Below are 26,175 nucleotides of genomic sequence, written 5' to 3' on the forward strand. Positions count from 1 at the left end.
TCCAATAATTATGAATACACTCTCTCAATTTTTTGCCCTTTGTTCAATTAAATACTTCTGTGATGTTACACAATCAACCGATCTTAGAACCAGGTCTTTGAAAGCATACCATGATGCATATCTGTCATTTTAGAGACTATTTATTTATTTATTTCAAAATAGTTCAGTTAAAAGGGACCTGCGACAATTATCTAGTCCAACTGTAATGAGACAGGGTGATTGAAGTTGTGAGAAACTTCTGAATTTAAGTATTACAATAATTTAAGTAAATTTTTGCTTTCAGCACTGCAGGTATCTATTTTGTGTGTGTGTGTGTGTGCATGTGGACAAACATATCTGCAGGTAAAAAATTGATGCTTGCAGATATAAAACTGCATTTGAACTCCACATTCAGACAAAAGTTATATTATCTTCCAAGGTATGTATATAAAGAAAAGTTGTATCTAGTATTGCCAAGACCAGCTAAAAAATGTTCAGCTCGAGTCTTCAACATTCTTGCTATTTTCCCTAGCAAAACTCGTTTAAATTGTAATTATTAAAACAATGAAACTTGAAATTGATACTTTAAAAAATTTTTGAAATCTTTAATTGAATTTATTTTCAACAAGACTAATACTGAATATGCTGCTGTGTAAAGTAAACATGTTCCTTTAATCTTGCACGCCAAAGTGGGATTTTTTTTGTTGTTCTCTGTAATAAAAAATTCTTATTGATGCCATTGGTTTAGAAGCTTAGTTAGCTGCTTCAGCAAATTAAGGCATGATTAAAAAAACTAGGATCCAATTTATGTGAATGCATCAGTGCAAAAGCTGGTGATGAGAAATCCCTGCAAATCCTACTGAGTTTATGGCACAAAGCCCCTACTCCGCCATAGGTTCTGAAATTTGCTTGTACTGCAGATTTAAAAAATAAAAATAAAAAATCCCTTTGTACACTCACTCCAGCTCAGAACTGGTTTTTTGTTCCCAGTCACCAGATTCTCTACAAGAAGCCTCTACATGAAATGCAGACCAGTCATCTCATACATAAATATTAGTTTTAGAACAAAATTTAAGCAATTCAAGTACCAGAATTTGTTCCCATTAAATACTTGTTTAGACTTCAATGGAAGGAACTGAATATGAGCAAAGTAGTTTTTAAAGAAAATATTAACTTATACTTTACATAGAAAAAAAAAGTACAGAAAAATCCAATGCATAGTTTCCTTTCCATAGTGATAGGGATTTTGAGTTTCATAAAGTCAAGATAAAGTTAATACTTCACAGGAACTTGTGAATAAAATTTAAAAAACCCTCATTACTCTCAGGGTATTCATTATATGTGACTGAAAGACATTATGGCTTTTTAATATTTCTTTCCTTGGTTGCAATATTGAACTTGTTCTCTTTGATTCCAAGTTTCTTCAACAAAATTCTTTGTTTATACACACCAAATCATAATATATGATGTCCTCAAAATAATATCAGAAACACTTACTCATCATACTTGATATGATAGATAGCTTCTTCATCAGTGTCCCTGCAGTCTGAGTAAGATGTGGATGGTCTACTGTCCAAATAATTTGCATTCTCTCTAGAATGATCTTGACTTAAGTTTCCATTAATCCTTTTGTAAGAATTGCCAGTCTTTACTTGAGCTTTACCATTGTTATGTCCTTTTGTTGCTCGAGTGACATTTTCTATATGGGCTTCAAACCAGGCTCCAATGCTGACATCACGGGCATCCACCAATTCATTTATCTAAAAGGAAAATTTGATAATGAATATTTATTTTCTGTAATCCTGGTTAAGAACAAAAAGGAAAACTGACTAAACTATTTAACTGTCAATGAAAAGAATTCTACACTGCTGATTTCAACTGGTTTGAGCTTGTGTAAATCAGAGCAATGTTCAGTCATTCAAGTGTTGTGCTTTAAGTATTTTATTCTTCTACTGTTAAAAAGATCTCTTATGAACACAATTTGCATAAAATATATTTTTAAAAGTTGAGGATGATTTATTATTTTTTAACCTACAAAGTAGCTTAATCTCTCTTTCCACTGAGCTTTTTCTTGCTTCATGGAATTGTTCCTTATGACTAAATCAAGCACGTATACTTAAAATACTAGCCAACAACCAGATTTTAAGACTTCCCTGGACTTCCAAATTGGGATTATTACTTAACCCAGATACTTTTTGGCCTGCACTGCTGCTGAATCCTCCAGTGTTTGAGAAAGACTTGGAAAGCCCATCTCCCTCCCCCCTCCTAACAAGGCTGCTGTCATAACCAATCGAGACTGGTGTTTCCATAAATCTTTCAACTGAAAGAAAAAGAAGTCTTTTGTGACTCCTCTCCTTTCTGTGCTCACAATAGTGCTGGTAGTAAGTTATTAAACTACTCTATTGTAGAGCATGTTTCATTCATTCATTATCCTAACACATTTTCTCAAGCCTTCAACTAATTAAATACATTTTACTTCAACAATACAAGATTTTTCCTGTGATTCAAGTTAAACCACTGAGGTATACATTACTTCAGTTACACAGGCATTCTTTTAAAAACTGTAGTGTATAAACAGTTATTTTCTTTGAAATGTCAACTGGATTAAAATAGTATTAAAAAACCCCGCTTAAGCAACACCTTCATACACTGCACACCAAGTGTAAGAAAACATTACTGCGCTAGAACTGCTATGGAGCCATACCAAGTGAAAAAGATAAGGCATATGGAAAAGGACTCTAAGATGAAAAATTAAAAGTAAATTATAAAAATGCCCAGAATATATTCAGTTACTGTAAAATCAAATTGAAGAAACTACTTTTCAGAAATAATATTTAACAGGAAGGTTTCACAGATGTATTTTTAGTTTTACTTTATTTGCAAAACATCCTTTTCTTCTAATTTTTTTTACATAAAGAAGCAAAGTTACCTTCTGAAGACTATCTAAATGTCCCTTAAAAAAAACCCAACACCAACAAAAAAAAAAAAAAAAACAAACAACCAAAAAAACAACCAAAACACCCAAAACACCCAAAACAGAAAAATTGAGCCCAAAAGATAACACGTTAATGTAGCAGCCAACCTCAGGGCATGAACAAACTTTTTTCACCACACTACGATGCATACAAGACAATTGTGCATTTCCAATATATTTAATAAGCAGTATCTGTACTGATACATAGATGGAACAATTATAAAACTAATTTTTCTGGGAAAAATTGATAGGGTTGAATTGATTCAGGGGCTGTGTTATGTGTTTACCGTTTTTTAAAATGAGGACAGTTTAATTTGCCACAGATGTGTATGGTTTAATTTATAGCCTTAATCAAGCAGCAAGATTGAGACAGAGATGGATATTTATTCTTACTACACCCAGAGACCAGCATCTATAAATAAAACATGAATGATATTACTTATCAGTAGTTAAACTGAAGCAATCATTAGGTAATTTGAAGTACAAATAAAAGCAGTTCCTCAACTAACAAATTTATCGAGAGACAGAGGGTGAAAGGTAAGAATATAATGCATAAAGTATATATCATATTGAGCCTATTCCTTCTTAATTGTTATATGCTTCCTTGGGAAAAAAAAAAGCATACAAAAAATAAAACCTTTCCTTCCCCCCTTAAAATGCCAGTATCCAATTTAAATTTTTATTCTCAACTCCCACAATATTAAAAGTATGCCTTTTTAAAACAGAAACATATAATACACGAATGAAAGCTCCACCTTGTGGTCAGTCTGTTGACCTATTTTAAACATAAGGAGTGGGTATTTCTGTGAGGAAACCTCAGGAAAACATTGCTATATACACTTAGGCATGTGTTGTGGTTTAACTCCAGCCAGCAGCTAAGTATCACGCAGCTACTTGCTCACTTCCCCTGCTCCGTGGAAAGGGAAGCAGAATCAGAATAAAAAGTAAAACCCATGGGTTGAGATAAGAACAGTTTAATAATTAAAATGAAGTGATTTGCAACTTCCTCCTCCTGAAAATGCAGTTGAGACAGACATTATTGAGGTTTCCCCACCTGCAGCTACTTCTTCAGACTAGCTACAAAATAGCAAAGAAGCCATGTTATTCAAGCCAAAAAAACATGAGCCAGAAAGAAGTCTCCTGTGATCATTCCTCCCAAATGCATCTTTCTGTGCTGTGATACTCACACTTCGACAAAAGACTTCCCAGCCTTGTAGAGAATAAAAGCAAATAATTTCGAGTATAAACCCTTGAGGACTATATCACAGTTACTTTATATACCACCCCTTATGGTATATATACCTAATGAACTAAAGATGTAGACAATAGCAGAGGAGTTCAAAGAAAAGCTAAATCATTCAGAATAATGTTAATCAGTGGCACAAAACCAAAGCCTTTTTAATCTGTAACTCTGTTATGAATATAATTTGACTTGGTAAATCAACATGGACACTTTAAGCTTAAAGGCAGCCATTGATACAGAGAGCTTTAAACTAGACTTAGCAGGGGAAGGGGATGTGGTTTTGAGCAACAGAGAAGAGACAGGGGCTGTTGATGTGTTAGGGACCAACAGGGCAGGGAAACATCTGTGATCATAATAATCACATGAACATATGTGGTCATAAACCATCAAAGAGCCTCAAAGTGCCCCCAGACTCATTTCTGGAGCCTTCCACCAGAGGACTGCACATGATCCACAGTGTTGCATCAGACAGCATAAAACTTCCCCCCAGGGGAGGTACCTGGGCATTCCCACATAAACCTGAACGTATATTAACCCACTGAACTCTTTGTTTCGTGGGCCCCCACCCCTGATGGATCAAGACTGCGACCATCACTTTGACCAATGGACATAGAAATTACAAAAATCACATCTTGCATCTGGATCCATGGGTGGTGATATCTTTCCTCTCCACTGTCTAATCTTATCCTTAGTTTCTCTTTCTTTCTTTTCCATATATATTTTTAAAGTGATATTTTTATACTTTTATACTGTTATATTTCTATAGATAATAACCAAAACAGCTACATACCTCTTTTTCATTGCAATTAAATTGTATTATAATTTTAAAAATCCTTTATATATATATACACACACACACACCCCCACACCTCCACACACCCACACCTGTCATTCAGTGTCATTTCACTCTAATCCACCCCAAGGGATCTATCAACAAGAACTTCAGTTACCCCACCTCAGGGGCAGGTTATAACATCAGGTGAAGTTCCCAGTGACTGAAAAAAAGGGAAACATTGCACCGATTTTTAAAAAGGGTAGAAAGAAGGACCTTGGAAACTATCAATCTGTCAGCCTCACCTCTGTGCCTGGGAAGATCATGGAACAGATCCTCCTAGAAGATATGCTAAGGCACATGGAGAACAGGGAGGTGATTTGAGGCAGCCAGTACGGCTTCACCAAGGGCTGGCATTGATGCCATTCCTGTGCTGGGCAAACTACCTTGTGGGGAGAATGAAGGATTACATCTCCCTTTTCTCTGGGATTGATGCAACTGGCTCTGTTGCATGGGCTCCAGAGGTTCTTGTTCATCTTTATGTAAGCTGTTTGATTCTGTTATCTAACAAACATCATTGGTTTTTTGTTGAGTATGTAGGACCTAGTTTCATCCTGGCATAAGAGGAAACAACTTGTCGGTGAGGCCACAGAGAAACATAGAATAGTTTGGACTGGAAGGGACCTTTAAAGGTCATCTAGTTAAACCCCCCCTGCAATGGAGGTTGACATGCCCTGAGGCGGTAGGATGTGTGGGAGGATTTAGGCAGATGCCTAAGGTGGTTATCATATCTGATAGCCTGGGGTTTTATGCCTGGACAGGCACGTAATCCCATTGAATTGATGTGCTACTTGACAGAAGGGTGTCTTGCCTACCCCAATGAGACTCAGCAGTATTGGGGCATGACCTGTGCCTATTGAGCCTCTGTTCAGCACCATTAGAGGAGCAGAAGAAGGAGTGCCTCTACATCTGAGGACACAGTGGCTGAGACAAGGACCCAAACCCCAACTACAGTAATTGCCCCAGTAGTCAAAAAGAAACACTGGATGTGTAGGTTGACAGGTCCATACCATTGATAAGTAAGGGAGGAGGAGGAGGAGGAAGGGTCTGATCAAGAAGCTGGTTCTTTGACAAAGAAACAGGAGGAGGAAGTGGCAGACCACCCAAGAGGCAGAAACCACATGGTTCCTAACCCTGAGTAAGTGAACTTCAAGATCAGTGGAAAGATTACAGGCTTCAGCCAGGCAAGTCAATTGCCTGATTGCTCTGATGCTGGGATATTGGGGGCCAACAGTCAGGAATTAGAGGGTAAGGAAGCCCAGCAGCTGGTATCCTTATCTTGGGACTGGCAAATTGACAAAGAAATCAGAAGAGAGGCAACAATTCTCAGTCTCTGGAGGTGGCTCCTGTTGAGTGTGAAGGTGAGATATTCCCTCAAGGATGATCTTGTAAATTACCGAGGGAAGTGGACCATTACTGAGGAAGGCATCCAGTATCTGAGAGAATTAATGGTGGTAAAAGTCATCTACAGTGACCTGGACAGCAACCAGGTCTCCAAAGATCTGAATAACATCCAGTGTACATGGGTCATGTGGAGGAGGTTTGTTTGGAATACACCAGTGTTGTACTCCTACACCCTGTCAGTGATGAACTGGACAGGCTTCAATATGCCAACTGTGGAGAGACTGTCCCACCAGCTCCAGCATTCCAAAGAGAATCTCTCATCCTCCTCATCCCTGTGGGCCAGCGTCTTGGCTGTCAGGGGGCCCCATGGAGCCAGCATCTCCCAGCCAGAGGTAAAGGGAGCCCCAGGATCACCCTATGTGACCAGAGGGAGGACATGAGGAAGTGGGATGGTGAGCCCACCTCAAAACTAGAAGCCGACATGTGTGACTTGCAGAGGAGGACAGCTGCTAAGAAGAGGCCATGCAAGAAGGCTTTTGTTCCAGGTGCTGTTGAAATGGTAGAAGGCAACTGGCGACCAGCAATCCCCCAGATGCAGAAGAAGGGCTGAGTGCACCTCTCCTCTTGATTTTGGTGAAAGGACTTCTGGTCTGACACCGCAGGTGTCAGATAGTGAATATGCCAATGAGGAATAGAGGGTCCCTGCCTTCAGCCAGGCAGTGGAAAGGGATGACTGAGTGTACTGGACCGTATGGGTTCTATGGCCTGGCACATCAGACCCTGAGGATTATAAGGCTCTGGGTAGACACTAGTACACAGTGTACCCTAATGCCATTGCGGTACAAGGGGGTGGAACGCATCTGGATTTCTGGACTGACAGGGGGATCCCAGTTGTCATCTGTGTTGGAGGCTGAGGTGAGCCTAACAGAACAAGTGGTGAAAGTACTCCATTGTGACTGGCCCGGGGGCTCTGTGCATCCTTGGCATAAACTACCTTAGGAGAGGGTACTACAAGGACACAGAAGGATACCAGTGGACCTTTGTTGTAGCTGCTGTGGATACAGAGAAGACTAAACAACTGTCTACCTTGCTCAGACGTTCAGAGGATCCCTCTGTTGTGGGGTTGCTGTGAGTCAAAGAACAGCAGATGCCAATTGCTACTATGACGGTGCACTGGCAACAATATTGCATCATCTGAGACTCCCTGTTTCCCATCCACAAGTTGATTTGTCGACTGGAGAGCAAATGGGTGATCAGAAAGACTTTCTTGCCTTTTAGTAGTTCCATATGGCCAGTGCAAAACTCTGACAGAGGGTGCAGGTTAACAGTGGACTATTGTGACCTGAACAAAGTCACACTGCCATTGAAGGACATGCTAGAACTCTTATATGAACTGGAGTTGAAGGCAGCCAAGTGGTATGCCACAACTGATATTGTCAATGTGCTTTTCTCGATCCCTTTGGCAGCAGAATGCAGGCCACAGTTTGCTTTCACATGGAGGAGTGTCCAGTACGCCTGGAATCAAGTGCCTCAGGGGTAGAAGCACAGCCCTACCATTTGTCACAGACTGATCCAGACTACACCAGAACAGCGTGAAGCCCCTGAGCACCTGCAATACATTGATGACATCATTGTGTGGGGCAACACAGCATAGGAAGTGTTTGAGAAAGGGGAAAGGATAATCCAGATTCTTCCAAAAGCTGGTTTTGCCATAAGACAAAGCAAGGTCAAGGGACCTGCACAAGACATCCAGTTTTGGGGAATAAAATGGCAAGATGTAAGTTTTCACAGAACCAAGAGGTGTGATCAATAAGATTCCATACACTTCAAAAGTTGTTGGTACCGAAGCACAGCTCCTCTTGGCACTGTGATTGCCTGTGCTACACTGGATGCTCTAAGGAAACGTCTGCTCTACACATCACACAACCGACGCTATGTGGAGTAAGTGGGGAGCGTTAATCATGCAATGGGCTCAAGTGGGGGACCCCAAACACCCAGGAATCCTGGAAGACATTGGGGACTGGCCAGAAGGCAGAGATTTTGGAGCATCGCCTGAGGAGGTGGCTTGTGCCCAAGAGGGGCCAACATATAATGAGTTATTAGAAGGTGAAAGGCAATATGCTCTGTTTACTGACGGATCCTGTTGTGCTGTAGGAAACCATTGGAAGTGGAAAGCAACAACACATCAAATTGTTGAAGCCACCAAAGGAGAAGGCAAGTTTATTCAGTTTGCAGAAGTGAAAGCCATCCAGCTGGCCCTACAGATTGCTGAATGAGAACAGTGGCCAGTACTCTATACAGACTCATGGATGGTGGCAAATGCCCTGTGGGAGTGGCTACAGCAATGGAAACAGATCAACTGGCCGTGTGGAGGTAAACCCATCTGGGCTGCTGTACTGTGTCAAGACATTGCTGCCCGGGTAGAAAAACTTGCTGTAAAGGCACATCATGTAGATGCTCACATGCCCAAGAACCATGTCCCTGAAGAACATCAAAACAACAAGTAGGTAGACCAGGCTAACAGAATTGGAGTGGCTCAGGTGGACCCGGACTGAGAAAGTAAGGGTGATCTATTCATAGCTTGGAGAGCCCATGACACATCAGGACATCTAGGGAGAGATGCAACGTACAGATGGGCTTGTGATCGAGGGGTGGAGCTGACTATTGAGGCCATCACACAGGCCACCCATGAATGCAAAATGCACTGCAACGAAGCGAGCCACACAACTAAAGTGTCCCTGGAATGGTGGTGGCTGGGATATTGATATGGTGAGGCCTGGTATATTGACTATATTGCCACAAACTTGTCAAGGCAAGTGCTGCGTGGAAGCAACTTACTGGGTAGCTAGAAACATACCCTGTAAACCCTGTCACCACTTGAAACACCATCCTGGGCCATGAAAGGCCAGTTCTGTGGCAACAGGATATTACCGCAGGCCTGGACCCTAGGGTATATCACCGTGTCCTGCAGCCATAGGGAGGAGAAGGAGAGAAGATCCAGCAGGCAGGAATTGTGCAGCAAGATTGATTTCTTTAATTATTTTACAAACTCTTTTATAGACTTTTTTCTTCATAGTCTAATTGGACAAAGGATCAGCCACCCCTTGGGGTGATTGGCTAAAATCCTAAAACATCCATTGTCAAAATATTTTTCTACTATACCATAAACAAGACTTTTCAAGGTTGCAGGTGGCTTGGTTGTTTACATTCCCTGCTACCTCTTCTGTGAGAGAGAAAAGTCTCTCACAGACTTAGAAAATAGCAAGAAAATCCTTGTTAGCAGCATTTTTGTATCTACAACAGGACACCCCAGAAAGAATCGAGTCAGACAATGGGACTCATTTCTGAAACAACTTCATAGACTCCTGGGCCAAGAGCGTATCACATCCCCTATCACCCACAAACCTTCGGAAAGATGTTGAGGGCACTGGGCGCTGGGAAATAGAAACACTGGGATGTAAAATTAGCAGAAGCCACTTGGCTGGTTAACACCAGAGGGTCTCATAACTGACTTGGTCCTGCCCAAACACAGCTTCATTAAGATTTAAAGAATAACATAAGTTGGAAGACAATCAGTACTTGAGGGGCTCTACTTTGTTATAGAAGGAGAGAAAAGCTACAAGAAGGTGTGTTTTCCTGAAGTACACACACTACACTACAGTTAATGTTACAAGGGGCTCATAACCAGTAAGGCTACATTCTCATAGCCAGCTACTGCAAGGAAACAGCTATGCCCACAACATAGTACCACTTTCTCCAGCATACCCTTCCCTCTGCAATTAAGATAACACTTTCTGGTCTGTTCCAGCTTTCCAAGTTGTACTAAAGAAATGTCAGATATAGAAAATTCAGGATATAGCCCCAGGTCTATAAATGAACAGACAAGGACAATCTGTGCACGTTCAAAGGAAATTAATACAATAGACACTTTAAATCCTTACTGAACACAGTATTACTTATAAAAAAAGTTCTTCTTCCCAGTAGTCAGTTCCTACATCACCAGAAATCATGAAAGCATTACAGAAATGAGTCACAGATAATCCCTCCGACAAATTAAGCATTCAATCTAAAAAAATGGCAATTTTCATCAAAATAAGTACTGCAATTTGTCTCTGAAATGCAGCTTCAGGAAATGGGTAAACAGCAAGTCCCCCGATAAGCTTGATAGGACATTCAATCCAACAACTGTTTATATAGCAGATTAAGTAAAGCTTTGCTCAAAGACAACTCCCCTAAATGAGGGTGGCTAGGCAATGCATTAAACTAAAAGATATACATTTGGTAAACAATCTTAAATAATATTTAAAAGAACATTCATCATCAGTACAGAATTTACATTTATGAAGCCAAATTTAGAAATATATCCTCTGAGAGAAGGCACAACCACACCTCCCCCACCAGGTTTGGGAAAAAAATAAATTTTCCTCGAAGGAAAGTGAAGGAGATAAAACTATTTATTTAACAAACACACGGGAAAGGAAAATCATGCTAAATAATAAAATCTTTCGCTGTGGAGGAAAAACCTGAGAAAGTGTTAGAGTCCTCCCTTTGGTCTCCTCGGAGCTGGGGCTTGGGCCAGGGCCAGGCCCTCTCTGCCCAATGGAAAGTCCTCCTGATGTGCTCTGATGTTAAAGCAATCAAGCAGTCCAGTAGAAAAGGGGGGAAATCTGAAATTCCAGGGAAGGAAAAATTCAACTCTCAGTCTCTCTCCAGAGAAAAAGCAGCTGAAACACTGGCCAAAAAAAAAAAACAACTGTCCTAGGAGCAGCAAGCCAGGTGCTTCCTCCCTCCCCTGCCACAGCTGGGAAACAAATTGCTATCTGTCTGTGACCTTGAACAATCTGCAAACTGCTTTGAAAAAGTTTTGCTCAGTTTTTCCTTCCCCCTCTCAGGCTCGGTTTAGAGGCATAGAAAGGCACAAAAATTAATTTCTGGGCATAGGGCAGCAACCTGGGATACACATCATAAAGTCACCCCAGGACATTCCACCCCTTATCCCATATCATTGGCTCAATGCCCAAATTAATATATTTTAATTCTACACACACATTAATACATATATATATATATACACAGCTATATGTGAACAGTGACAGTGACAATCAGCAAGCAGGGGTATACAAGCATTTCACACTACAGGTGGTTCTCATACAACAATCAGATCTCCCTGCAGTACACGACGTGTTGTTCCATCTTTCTGCATTACCCACCATGTGCAACCAGGTCCCTGAGCAAAGACAACCCCACGGATGGGTTTGTCTGTACTCGAGGCCAAATTCATCCACACAGTCTTTCCTAACAGACCTCTGACATACACTACTGGGACCTTATCTCCATCTGTTGTATGCAGGGATTCAGACTCTGCTGGACCAGCTCTATTGGTGGAACCTCGGGTGTTAACTAAGCAGGTGGCCTTTGCTAGATGCTGCTCCCAATTTTTGAAAGTTCCCCCACCTAGTGCCTTCAAGGTGGTTTTCAACAATCCATTGCAGCATTCCACTTTGCCTGCAGCTGGTGCATGGTAAGGGATATGGTACACCCACTCAATGCCACGTTCTCTAGCCCAGGTATTAATAAGGCTATTCTTAAAATGAGTCCCATTGTCAGATTCAATTCTCTCAGGGGTGCCATGCCTCCAAAGGACTTGCTTCTCAAGGCCCAGCATGCTGTTACGGGCAGTAGCGTGAGGCACGGGGTAGGTCTCCAGCCATCCTGTGGTGGCTTCTACCATTGTGAGCACATAGTGCTTGCCTTGGCGGGTTTGAGGCAGTGTGATGTAATCAATCTGCCAGGCCTCCCCATACTTGTATTTGGACCATCACCCACCATACCACAGGGGCTTCACCTGCTTGGCCTGCTTGATCGCAGCACGTCTCACAGTCATGGATAACCTGCAAGATACTGTCCATGGTTAGATCCACCCCTCAATCTCGTGCCCACCTATCGGTGGCATCTCTACCTTGATGACCTGAGGCATCATGGGCCCATCGAGCTAGGAACAACTCTCCCTTCTGTTTCCAACCTATCTGTGACACTTCTATCTTTGCCGCCTGATCTACCTGCTTGTTGTTTTGCTGTTCCTCATTAGCCCTACTCTTGGGGACATGGGCATCTACATGATAGACTTTCACAACTAGTTTTGTTACTCGGGAAGCGATGTTTTTCCACTCTTCAGCAGCCCAGATTGGTTTTCCCCTACACTGCCAATTAGCTTTTTCCCACTTTTCTAGCCATCCCCACAGAGCATTGGCTACCATCCATGAATCAGTGTAGAGGTAAAGCTTTGGCCACTTCTCTCTTTCAGCAATGTCCAGGGCTAGTTGAACAGCTTTGAGTTCAGCGAGTTGGCTTGATCCACCTTCTCCTTCAGTAGCTTCTGCAACCCGTCGTGTGGGACTCCATACGGCTGTTTCCCACTTTCATTTCATCCCTACGATGCGACAAGAACCGTCAGTGAAAAGAGCGTAGCGTGTGTCTTCTGATGGCAGTGGCTTGGACAGTGGAGCTTCTTCAGCGCGTGTCACTTGTTCTTCTTCATCAGCGAGACCAAAGTTTTCACCTTCAGGCCAGTTTGTGATTATTTCCAAAATCCCAGGGCGATTCAGTTTTCCGATACAGGCGCGCTGTGTGATGAGAGCAATCCATTTGCTCCATGTGGCATTGGTGGCGTAGTGGGTAGAAGGAACCTCTGCTTTGAACATCCACCCCAGCACCGGTAGTCGGGGTGCCAGGAGGAGTTCTGCCTCAGTGCCAATTACCTCTGAGGAAGCTTGGATTCCTTCATAGGCTGCCAAGATGTCCTTCTCTGTTGGGGTGTAGTTGGCTTCAGACCCTCTGTAACTTCGGCTCCAAAATCCCAGTGGTCAACCTCGAGTCGCACCAGACACCTTCTGCCAAAGGCTCCAGGACAGACCATGGCTCCCAGCTGCAGAGCACATTCTTCACTTTTGGTCCTGTCCTTACTGGGCCAAGGGCTATGGCATGAGCCATTTCCTGCTTGATCTGGGCAAAGGCTTGCTGCTATTCTGGGCCCCAGTGGAAATCATTCTTCTTGCAGGTTACCAGGTAAAGAGGACTCACAATCTGGCTGTATTCAGGAATATGCATCCTCCAAAAGCCTATGGCACCTAGGAAAGCTTGTGTTTCCTTCTTGTTGGTCGGTGGAGACATTGCTGTGATCTTATTGATGACCTCAGTGGGAATCTGACGCAGTCCATCTTGCCATTTCACTCCCAGGGACTGGATCTCTTGAGCAGGTCCCTTGACTTTGCTCTTCTTGATGGCAAAACCAGCTTCCAGGAGAATTTGGATTATTTTCTCTCCTTTCTCAAACACTTCTGTTGCGGTGTTCCCCCACACAATGATGTCATCAATGTACTGCAAATGTTCTGGAGCCTCAGCCTTTTCTAGTGCAGCCTGGATCAGTCCATGGCAGATGGTGGGACTGTGCTTCCACCCCTGGGGCAGTCGGTTCCAGGTGTACTGCACACCCCTCCAGGTGAAGGCAAACTGAAGCCTGCACTCTGCTGCCAGAAGAATGGAGAAAAATGCATTAGCAATGTCAATAGTGGCATACCACTTTGCTGCTTTGGACTCCAGCTCATACTGGAGCTCCAACATGTCCGGCAGAGCAGCGATCAATGGTGGAGTCACTTCATTCAAGGCATGATAGTCCACAGTCAATCTCCATTCTCCTTCCGATTTGCGCACAGGCCAAATGGGGCTGTTGAAGGGTGAGTGGGTCTTACTGACCACCCCTTGGGTCTCCAACTCACGGATCATCTTGAGGATGGGATTCACAGCATCTCGATTTGTCCAGTACTGTCGGCGATGCACTGTCGAGGTAGCAATTGGTACTCTTTGTTCTTCCACCTTCAGAAGGCCTACTGCAGATGGGTTCTCTGATAGTCCAGGCAAGGTGTTCAATTGCTTAATGCCCTCTGTCTCCACAGCAGCTATTCCAAAAGCCCACTTGAGTCCCTTTGGGTCTCTGAAATACCCGCTTCGGAGGAAGTCAATTCCTAAAATACACGGGGCCTCTGGGCCAGTCACAATGAGATGTTTCTTCCACTCATTTCCTGTCAGGCTCACCTCGGCTTCCACCAAGGTCAAATTTTGTGATCCACCTGTTACACCAGAAATAGAAACAGATTCTACTGCCACATGCTGCGATGGGATTACTGTACACTGCGCACCAGTGTCAACCAAGGCATCATATTTTTGTGGTTCTGATGTACCAGGCCAACGAATCCACACAGTCCAAAAAACACGGTTTTCCCTGACCTCTACCTGGCTAGAGGCAGGGCCCCTCTATGCCTGGTTATCCTTCTTTCCCTGAGCCTGCATCTTAGAGGTTCCTTCATGGGAATCGGACATGCCATCGTCTTTTCCATCATTTCCAGCAGTTTGGCTACAGGCAGCTGGAGCTGCTTCCTTTTTGGTAGAACTTCCTTTCTGAGACTTGCGCTCCTTCAATTCATGCACTCGTGCTGCCAGAGCAGACGTGGGTTGTCCACCGCACCTCTTCACGTTTTCCCCACTGTCACACAGGAATTTCCACCGCTCACTTCGTGGGATGTTCCTTCTCTCTGGGGAACGTCCGCTGAGAAGGCACTCTTTAATCTCCTGGAGACTCTTCTCCATCTTATCTTCAATTCTCTGCACATGTGTTTCCACAGCTGCGATTTTTGCATGTGTTGGGCCATGCACAGAGTCTGCATATGCTCGGAGCTTCACTGCCATATCCTGCACAGTCTCATTCGCACCATCGTCTGGTTTCATTATTGCTAAATCAGAAGCGTATTCTTGTGGCCCAAGTTGTATAAGTTTTCGCCACATATATGGAATAACTCTGGCCCGGTCTGGACTCCTCAATCCTGGGTCATTTGTGAAGACAACCTCTACCACCCCTAGTTCTCTCAGGCATTGGATCCCTTGTTCTATGGTCTTCCATGGGGTTTGCTGCATGTAGAGATCATCTCCGCACATATATCTTTCGCCCACGCCTGTCAAGACCCGTCTCCAGACACTGGTAGAGTCAGCCTCCCTTATCATCGCTTGGTCGATCACTGGATCACGTTACAGGGATCCCAAATGCCTCGCTTCAGCACCGTCCAGCATCACGTCATCACCTGCCGCATCCCAAATACGGACCATCCAACTTATTATGGATTCATCAGACCGTCGGGTGTAATCTTTTCTTAGGCTGTGAAGGTCCTTTATGGACATGGACTCAGTAATGGTTTCTGTGCTTGAGTCAGTTGGTGGTTTTGAGGTTCCTTCCCCTGCATCTTTTGAAGCCTAAGGACCAGAAAGACATGAGCACATCGAGCCAGAGAGACCTTATGAACTCAACCAGCATGGTGACTATTTTACCCCAACACTGAATAAGTAAATTCGAACCAAAATGTAATTACTACAGGTTTTTTCACTTTCCTTCGAGCCATGCAGTTGGGCGCCACTAAATTTGTTCCGGTTTGGCCAAATTTAGAAATATATCCTCTGAGAGAAGGCACAACCACACCTCCCCCACCAGGTTTGGGAAAAATAAATTTTCCTCGAAGGAAAGTGAAGGAGATAAAACTATTTATTTAACAAACACACAGGAAAGGAAAATCATGCTAAATAATAAAATCTTTCGCTGTGGAGGAAAAACCTGAGAAAGTGTTAGAGTCCTCCCTTTGGTCTCCTCGGAGCTGGGGCTTGGGCCAGGGCCAGGCCCTCTCTGCCCAATGGAAAGTCCTCCTGATGTGCTCTGATGTTAAAGCAATCAAGCAGTCCAGTAGAAAAGGGGGGAAATCTGAAATTCCAGGGAAGGAAAAATTCAACTCTCAGTCTCTCTCCAGAGAAAAAGCAGCTGAAACACTGGCCAAAAAAAAAAAACAACTGTCCTAGGAGCAGCAAGCCAGGTGCTTCCTCCCTCCCCTGCCACAGCTGGGAAACAAATTGCTATCTGTCTGTGACCTTGAACAATCTGCAAACTGCTTTGAAAAAGTTTTGCTCAGTTTTTCCTTCCCCCTCTCAGGCTCGGTTTAGAGGCATAGAAAGGCACAAAAATTAATTTCTGGGCATAGGGCAGCAACCTGGGATACACATCATAAAGTCACCCCAGGACATTCCACCCCTTATCCCATATCATTGGCTCAATGCCCAAATTAATATATTTTAATTCTACACACACATTAATACATATATATATATATACACAGCTATATGTGAACAGTGACAGTGACAATCAGCAAGCAGGGGTATACAAGCATTTCACACTACAGGTGGTTCTCATACAACAATCAGATCTCCCTGCAGTACACGACGTGTTGTTCCATCTTTCTGCATTACCCACCATGTGCAACCAGGTCCCTGAGCAAAGACAACCCCACGGATGGGTTTGTCTGTACTCGAGGCCAAATTCATCCACACAGTCTTTCCTAACAGACCTCTGACATACACTACTGGGACCTTATCTCCATCTGTTGTATGCAGGGATTCAGACTCTGCTGGACCAGCTCTATTGGTGGAACCTCGGGTGTTAACTAAGCAGGTGGCCTTTGCTAGATGCTGCTCCCAATTTTTGAAAGTTCCCCCACCTAGTGCCTTCAAGGTGGTTTTCAACAATCCATTGCAGCATTCCACTTTGCCTGCAGCTGGTGCATGGTAAGGGATATGGTACACCCACTCAATGCCACGTTCTCTAGCCCAGGTATTAATAAGGCTATTCTTAAAATGAGTCCCATTGTCAGATTCAATTCTCTCAGGGGTGCCATGCCTCCAAAGGACTTGCTTCTCAAGGCCCAGCATGCTGTTACGGGCAGTAGCGTGAGGCACGGGGTAGGTCTCCAGCCATCCTGTGGTGGCTTCTACCATTGTGAGCACATAGTGCTTGCCTTGGCGGGTTTGAGGCAGTGTGATGTAATCAATCTGCCAGGCCTCCCCATACTTGTATTTGGACCATCACCCACCATACCACAGGGGCTTCACCTGCTTGGCCTGCTTGATCGCAGCACGTCTCACAGTCATGGATAACCTGCAAGATACTGTCCATGGTTAGATCCACCCCTCAATCTCGTGCCCACCTATCGGTGGCATCTCTACCTTGATGACCTGAGGCATCATGGGCCCATCGAGCTAGGAACAACTCTCCCTTCTGTTTCCAACCTATCTGTGACACTTCTATCTTTGCCGCCTGATCTACCTGCTTGTTGTTTTGCTGTTCCTCATTAGCCCTACTCTTGGGGACATGGGCATCTACATGATAGACTTTCACAACTAGTTTTGTTACTCGGGAAGCGATGTTTTTCCACTCTTCAGCAGCCCAGATTGGTTTTCCCCTACACTGCCAATTAGCTTTTTCCCACTTTTCTAGCCATCCCCACAGAGCATTGGCTACCATCCATGAATCAGTGTAGAGGTAAAGCTTTGGCCACTTCTCTCTTTCAGCAATGTCCAGGGCTAGTTGAACAGCTTTGAGTTCAGCGAGTTGGCTTGATCCACCTTCTCCTTCAGTAGCTTCTGCAACCCGTCGTGTGGGACTCCATACGGCTGTTTCCCACTTTCATTTCATCCCTACGATGCGACAAGAACCGTCAGTGAAAAGAGCGTAGCGTGTGTCTTCTGATGGCAGTGGCTTGGACAGTGGAGCTTCTTCAGCGCGTGTCACTTGTTCTTCTTCATCAGCGAGACCAAAGTTTTCACCTTCAGGCCAGTTTGTGATTATTTCCAAAATCCCAGGGCGATTCAGTTTTCCGATACAGGCGCGCTGTGTGATGAGAGCAATCCATTTGCTCCATGTGGCATTGGTGGCGTAGTGGGTAGAAGGAACCTCTGCTTTGAACATCCACCCCAGCACCGGTAGTCGGGGTGCCAGGAGGAGTTCTGCCTCAGTGCCAATTACCTCTGAGGAAGCTTGGATTCCTTCATAGGCTGCCAAGATGTCCTTCTCTGTTGGGGTGTAGTTGGCTTCAGACCCTCTGTAACTTCGGCTCCAAAATCCCAGTGGTCAACCTCGAGTCGCACCAGACACCTTCTGCCAAAGGCTCCAGGACAGACCATGGCTCCCAGCTGCAGAGCACATTCTTCACTTTTGGTCCTGTCCTTACTGGGCCAAGGGCTATGGCATGAGCCATTTCCTGCTTGATCTGGGCAAAGGCTTGCTGCTATTCTGGGCCCCAGTGGAAATCATTCTTCTTGCAGGTTACCAGGTAAAGAGGACTCACAATCTGGCTGTATTCAGGAATATGCATCCTCCAAAAGCCTATGGCACCTAGGAAAGCTTGTGTTTCCTTCTTGTTGGTCGGTGGAGACATTGCTGTGATCTTATTGATGACCTCAGTGGGAATCTGACGCAGTCCATCTTGCCATTTCACTCCCAGGGACTGGATCTCTTGAGCAGGTCCCTTGACTTTGCTCTTCTTGATGGCAAAACCAGCTTCCAGGAGAATTTGGATTATTTTCTCTCCTTTCTCAAACACTTCTGTTGCGGTGTTCCCCCACACAATGATGTCATCAATGTACTGCAAATGTTCTGGAGCCTCAGCCTTTTCTAGTGCAGCCTGGATCAGTCCATGGCAGATGGTGGGACTGTGCTTCCACCCCTGGGGCAGTCGGTTCCAGGTGTACTGCACACCCCTCCAGGTGAAGGCAAACTGAAGCCTGCACTCTGCTGCCAGAAGAATGGAGAAAAATGCATTAGCAATGTCAATAGTGGCATACCACTTTGCTGCTTTGGACTCCAGCTCATACTGGAGCTCCAACATGTCCGGCAGAGCAGCGATCAATGGTGGAGTCACTTCATTCAAGGCATGATAGTCCACAGTCAATCTCCATTCTCCTTCCGATTTGCGCACAGGCCAAATGGGGCTGTTGAAGGGTGAGTGGGTCTTACTGACCACCCCTTGGGTCTCCAACTCACGGATCATCTTGAGGATGGGATTCACAGCATCTCGATTTGTCCAGTACTGTCGGCGATGCACTGTCGAGGTAGCAATTGGTACTCTTTGTTCTTCCACCTTCAGAAGGCCTACTGCAGATGGGTTCTCTGATAGTCCAGGCAAGGTGTTCAATTGCTTAATGCCCTCTGTCTCCACAGCAGCTATTCCAAAAGCCCACTTGAGTCCCTTTGGGTCTCTGAAATACCCGCTTCGGAGGAAGTCAATTCCTAAAATACACGGGGCCTCTGGGCCAGTCACAATGAGATGTTTCTTCCACTCATTTCCTGTCAGGCTCACCTCGGCTTCCACCAAGGTCAAATTTTGTGATCCACCTGTTACACCAGAAATAGAAACAGATTCTACTGCCACATGCTGCGATGGGATTACTGTACACTGCGCACCAGTGTCAACCAAGGCATCATATTTTTGTGGTTCTGATGTACCAGGCCAACGAATCCACACAGTCCAAAAAACACGGTTTTCCCTGACCTCTACCTGGCTAGAGGCAGGGCCCCTCTATGCCTGGTTATCCTTCTTTCCCTGAGCCTGCATCTTAGAGGTTCCTTCATGGGAATCGGACATGCCATCGTCTTTTCCATCATTTCCAGCAGTTTGGCTACAGGCAGCTGGAGCTGCTTCCTTTTTGGTAGAACTTCCTTTCTGAGACTTGCGCTCCTTCAATTCATGCACTCGTGCTGCCAGAGCAGACGTGGGTTGTCCACCGCACCTCTTCACGTTTTCCCCACTGTCACACAGGAATTTCCACCGCTCACTTCGTGGGATGTTCCTTCTCTCTGGGGAACGTCCGCTGAGAAGGCACTCTTTAATCTCCTGGAGACTCTTCTCCATCTTATCTTCAATTCTCTGCACATGTGTTTCCACAGCTGCGATTTTTGCATGTGTTGGGCCATGCACAGAGTCTGCATATGCTCGGAGCTTCACTGCCATATCCTGCACAGTCTCATTCGCACCATCGTCTGGTTTCATTATTGCTAAATCAGAAGCGTATTCTTGTGGCCCAAGTTGTATAAGTTTTCGCCACATATATGGAATAACTCTGGCCCGGTCTGGACTCCTCAATCCTGGGTCATTTGTGAAGACAACCTCTACCACCCCTAGTTCTCTCAGGCATTGGATCCCTTGTTCTATGGTCTTCCATGGGGTTTGCTGCATGTAGAGATCATCTCCGCACATATATCTTTCGCCCACGCCTGTCAAGACCCGTCTCCAGACACTGGTAGAGTCAGCCTCCCTTATCATCGCTTGGTCGATCACTGGATCACGTTACAGGGATCCCAAATGCCTCGCTTCAGCACCGTCCAGCATCACGTCATCACCTGCCGCATCCCAAATACGGACCATCCAACTTATTATGGATTCATCAGACCGTCGGGTGTAATCTTTTCTTAGGCTGTGAAGGTCCTTTATGGACATGGACTCAGTAATGGTTTCTGTGCTTGAGTCAGTTGGTGGTTTTGAGGTTCCTTCCCCTGCATCTTTTGAAGCCTAAGGACCAGAAAGACATGAGCACATCGAGCCAGAGAGACCTTATGAACTCAACCAGCATGGTGACTATTTTACCCCAACACTGAATAAGTAAATTCGAACCAAAATGTAATTACTACAGGTTTTTTCACTTTCCTTCGAGCCATGCAGTTGGGCGCCACTAAATTTGTTCCGGTTTGGCCAAATTTAGAAATATATCCTCTGAGAGAAGGCACAACCACACCTCCCCCACCAGGTTTGGGAAAAATAAATTTTCCTCGAAGGAAAGTGAAGGAGATAAAACTATTTATTTAACAAACACACAGGAAAGGAAAATCATGCTAAATAATAAAATCTTTCGCTGTGGAGGAAAAACCTGAGAAAGTGTTAGAGTCCTCCCTTTGGTCTCCTTGGAGCTGGGGCTTGGGCCAGGGCCAGGCCCTCTCTGCCCAATGGAAAGTCCTCCTGATGTGCTCTGATGTTAAAGCAATCAAGCAGTCCAGTAGAAAAGGGAGAAAATCTGAAATTCCAGGGAAGGAAAAATTCAACTCTCAGTCTCTCTCCAGAGAAAAAGCAGCTGAAACACTGGCCAAAAAAAAAAAACTGTCCTAGGAGCAGCAAGCCAGGTGCTTCCTCCCTCCCCTGCCACAGCTGGGAAACAAATTGCTATCTGTCTGTGACCTTGAACAATCTGCAAACTGCTTTGAAAAAGTTTTGCTCAGTTTTTCCTTCCCCCTCTCAGGCTCGGTTTAGAGGCATAGAAAGGCACAAAAATTAATTTCTGGGCATAGGCAGTGATATGGGATACACATCATAAGGTCACCCCAAGACATCAGTACAGAATTTACATTTATGAAGTCGATAGGCAAATAACTAAAGCTGTATTTCATATACGTCATTAATGACTCTGAAAGGATATTAGAATATGTACTAAAACAAGAATAACTTGGTTTAGAGCAGGAATAACAGATTTTTTCATTCCACTAGCTCTTCTAACTCGAGTAATTTAGAAAACAGTCAGGTTCCCTTAGTAAAATTCACTTCCATTTTTTCTTCCTGTTTAGCATACTTCTAAAACCTAGGGCCTCATTAACGTCTTTTGATTGATGCACCACCAATAAACAGCTATACTTGGTGCATCTGTCATCACTCTTTCAGTATACTGCGCATCTACAAGTACAAGAAAAAGATGACATCTTCCAAACACTTAGACATTCCTAGCCTTTACAAAGCATGCAATGATTTTGTTATTTAGTTGCTCCTTAGGGAGCACAGCAGCCCAGAGCACTGCAAACAGAGATGCAGCCACTAGCAGGGGCAGTTTGTGGTGCAGGGTGCCTGGGATGCTGCAGAGGCTGCTCTCAGTTTGCACAGCAGGTCGCACATAGAAAGGCCGACTCCTGATTAGGGAGGATCCGCCTCACAGAGAGCAGCAGATAGTGACATGGTAGTTGTTGCAGCAGTTATTAGCACAACTGTGGTACAGAGGGGACAGGCACTTATGCTGAGGACTGTGTGAGGCTGCTTGGAGATTGTGCAGCGATAGTCTCAACATGAAGCAGGGCACGCTCCCCAGTACTGACTGGTGATGATGCCCTTGGCACACTGGAGACCCCGATCCAAACAGTTGGGACAGGGTGGGAGGATGGCACTTCCCAGGTCTCGGGCTGCAGAGAGTGCCTGAGGCCTCTCTGTGGGACTGCAGGCAGTGGTGGCATCTCCTGTGAGAGATGTGCTCTGGTCAAGGTGTTGAGTCACCAGGGTGAAGGAGATGCAGGAAGAAGTGAGCAGGCTGCAAATCATCAGGGAGGACTATGAGGAGATTGACAGGGTCTTTGCAGAAACTCTGCAGAGACAATGACCTGAGCCACACACAGCAAGGAAGGAAGGACAACTAAAGACCATGGTCAAACAGGGAGCTGAGGGTGGCTGTCAAGATGGAGAAGGCTGGAAGCTTGTGACTTCTGGCAAATGGAAGAAAGGCTCCTGCTCCACCGGCAGACCTGCAACTGCCCCGGGCATAGTGTCCTGGGCACCGATGAGGACAAACAAGACCCTTCCGGGTATGCATCAGAGCCAACTGAGCCCAAACCTTGTGTCTGCACAAAGGGAAAAAGGAAAGTGACAGTGATTGGAGTCCCCCTCCCATGCTGGACAGGAGACACCTATCTGCTGACCCAAGCTGATGTCTCTGGAGGTTTTTTTGCTTGCCAGGAGCCAGGATCTGTGATGTTGCAGAGGGACTGCCAAGGCTTGTCTGGCTCTCAGACTATTACCCCTTCCTGCACTTCCACGTGGGCACCAATGTTACTGCCAGGGGTAACCTGGAGTATTTCACAAGTGCCTACAGAACTCTGGGGGCAAGGGTGAAGGGCATGGGGACCCAGGTGGTATTTTCAATACTGCCAGTGAGGAAGAAAGGCTCAGGTATAAGTAGACTCATCTAGTGGGTCAATACTTGGTTGTGTGGCTGGTGTCACAGGCAAGACTTTGGCTCCTATGGCCATGGGACACTTTTTGAGCAGCAAGGACTACCAAGCAGGGGTGGGATACATCTGACAAAGTGGGACAAGAGTGTTTTTGCAAACAGGCTTGCTAAGTGAGTGAGGTGGGCTTTAAAGTAGGTATGCCAGGGGAGGGTTACTCTAACCTGAAGACAAATGAAGGCACAAGGGGCAGAACAAACATATCTGGGGGACAGCATGACAGGAGAGGCTCTCACACTTACCCTGTAAAACCAGCATGACTCGGGGCCCATCTCAAAAGCCTGAACAGAAACACATATAGCATGGGGAACAAGCAGGAGGAATTAGAAGTCTGTACACAGTTGCAGAGCTATCGCCTCATTTGGATTATGGAGGCATGGTGGGATAGCTCTCCTGATTGGAGTGCTCCAATGGAGTGACGAAGGCTTTTCAGGAAAGATAGGGTGGACAGGCGAGGAGGAGGAGGGGTTAAGCTCTACACAAAGGGGCGGCTTGAATGCATGGAACTTTACCTTAGGACAGGTGACAAAGCAGCTGAAAGCTTGTGAGAAAAGATTAGAAGACAGACCATCACAGGTGATGCTGTACTAGCTGTCTGCTACAGACCTCCTGATCCAGAAGAAGAGGTAAATGAAGTCTTCTTTAGGCAGCTGGAGAAATCTTCACAGTCACATGCCCTCGTACTCATTTAAGCACTCCAGTATCTGCTGGAAGGACAATACAGCAGGGGGCAAACAATCCAGGAGACTTCTGGAGTGTATAGAAGACTATTTCTTGATGCGAGTGATCAGTGAACTGACTAGTGAAAATGCACTGTTGGACCTGCTACTCACAAACAAGGAAGGACAACATTTTATGATCTTATGAAGAACTGGTTGATGGTGTGAAGGTCGAGGGCAGCCTTGGCTGCAGTGACCGTGAGACTGTGGAGTTTAAGATCCTGAGAGGCATGATCAAGATAAACAGCAGAATTACAACCCTGGACTTCAGAAGAGCAGGGTTTGGCCTATTCAGAGACCAGCTTGGCAGGATCCCAGAGGAAATTGCCCTAGAGGGCAAGGGTACCCAGGAGAGCAGGTTGATCTCCAAGGACAAACTCCTCAGAGCACAAGAACGGTCCATTTGCAATGTACAGGAAGTCAAGCAAGTGTGGCAGAAATCCAGCATGGATGAACAGGAAACTCCTGACTGCGCTCAGACACAAATAAAGGAAGTACACAGGAGGTAGAAGCAGGGGCATGCTACTTGGGAGGAATATAAAGGCGCTGTGTGTGCAAGTAGAAATGCAGTCAGGAAAGCCAAAGCTCAGCTGGAGTTGAACCTAGCAAGGGAGGTGAAGGGCAACAAGAAAGGTTTTTCTAAGTACATCAGTACCAAAATGAAGACTTAAGGAGAGCATGAGCTCATTGTTCAGTAGGGCAGGGCACCTTGCAACAAGCAATAGGGAAAAGGCTGAGGTACTCGATGCCTTTTTTTGCCTCAGTTTTCACTGGTAAGGTCTTCCCTCAGGCCTCCCAGGTCCCTGAGCATCCTAGCAGAGTCTGGGGGAGTGAAGTAGTAGCCCCAGTAGAGGAGAAAAGAGTTAGAAACCACTTAACCCACTTGGACATACACAAGCTCATGGGATCAGATGGCATGCATGGGCTCAGAGTTGTGATCGGTGGTGCAAAGTCCAGCTGGGGCCCAGTAACTAGTGGGATCCCTCAGGGATCAGTACTAGAACCAATACTGTTTAATGTCTTCATTAACAACCTGGATGAGGGGACAAAGTATACTCTTGGGAAATCTGCAGATGACACCAAAATTGGCAGGGGAGCAGTCAGTGTGCGGGAGGGCAGGGCTGACTTTCAGAGGGATCTGGACAGTCTGGAGAAACGTGCTGACAGGAACCTCATGAAGTTCAACAAAAACAAATACCAAATCCTGCACCTGGGCTGGACTAACCCTGTGCAACAGTACAGGCTGGAGGTTGACTGCATAGGAAGCAGCTCTGCTTCACTGAGGTGAGTTTTACCAGTCTTTATCTCCTTGAATTCTCCTTCTTGAGATAGGTGTGATGTTTGCTTCTTTCCAGTCATCAGGAACCCTCAGGGTCATCTTGTCTGGTTCCATGGACTCGTGTATGTCCAGTTGGCTGAAGTGCTCCCTAACTCAGCCTTCCTCTGCAGTGAGTAATACTTCCTTGGCCCAGAGTCTGCCACTAGGTTCAGGAATCTGGGAGACCTGAGGGCCAACCTTACCTGTAAAAAACTGAGGCAAGGAAGGCACCGAGTTCCTTAGTCTTTTTGATGTCCTTACATTCCATACTCCTGTGAGCAGTGGGCACATGTTTTCCTTAGCCTTTCTTTTGCTGATGCTGTACTTATAATAGCCCTTCTTGTTGCTATTCACATTTCTTGCTAGTTTCAACTCCAGCCAAGCTTTGGCTAAACTAAATCCTTGCATACATCTCCATATTCCTCCTGGGGAGCCATTCCCTGCTCCCACCTTCTGTGTACTTCCTTTTTGTCTTTGAGCTTAGTCAGGAAGCCCCTGTTCATCTATGCCAGCCTTCTGCCATGCTTGCTCGACTTCCTGCATGTCTGAGTGGATTATTCTTGTGCTTTGAGGAAGTTGTCTTTTTGAGGATCAACCAGCCCTCCTGAGCTCTTTGCCCTTTAGGACAGTCTATCATAGCATTCTGCCAAGCAAGTCCTTTAACAAGCCAAAATCTGCTCTCCTGAAGTCCAGAGTTGTAATTTTGCGATGTGTCTTGCTCACTTCTTTCAGGATCTTCAACTTCATCCTCATCATGGCTGTTGCTATGGGTGCCATCGACTTTTATGTCCCCAACCTGTTCTTTGTTTGTGGGTGACAGGTCCAACATTTTTCCCTAGTTGGCTCATTATCTCCATCAAGAGTTTGTA

At 45.1% G+C, this 26,175-nt stretch overlaps 1 protein-coding gene across 1 annotated transcript in view; it reads right to left on the reverse strand.

Moving 5' to 3' along the window:
- The window catches only part of LOC309584632 (E3 ubiquitin-protein ligase UHRF2-like), a 377,453-nt gene that overhangs the window by 229,841 nt on the left and 121,437 nt on the right, over positions 1-26,175 (reverse strand). Inside the window, exon 3 of the mRNA XM_082300767.1 lies at positions 1,477-1,739. Coding sequence (XP_082156893.1) covers positions 1,477-1,739 — 263 coding nt within the window. The remainder of the gene's footprint in view (positions 1-1,476; positions 1,740-26,175) is intronic.

This window comes from Coloeus monedula (genome assembly GCF_965178545.1).
Source record: "Coloeus monedula genome assembly, chromosome: W".
NCBI classification, from domain to species: Eukaryota; Metazoa; Chordata; class Aves; order Passeriformes; family Corvidae; genus Coloeus; species Coloeus monedula.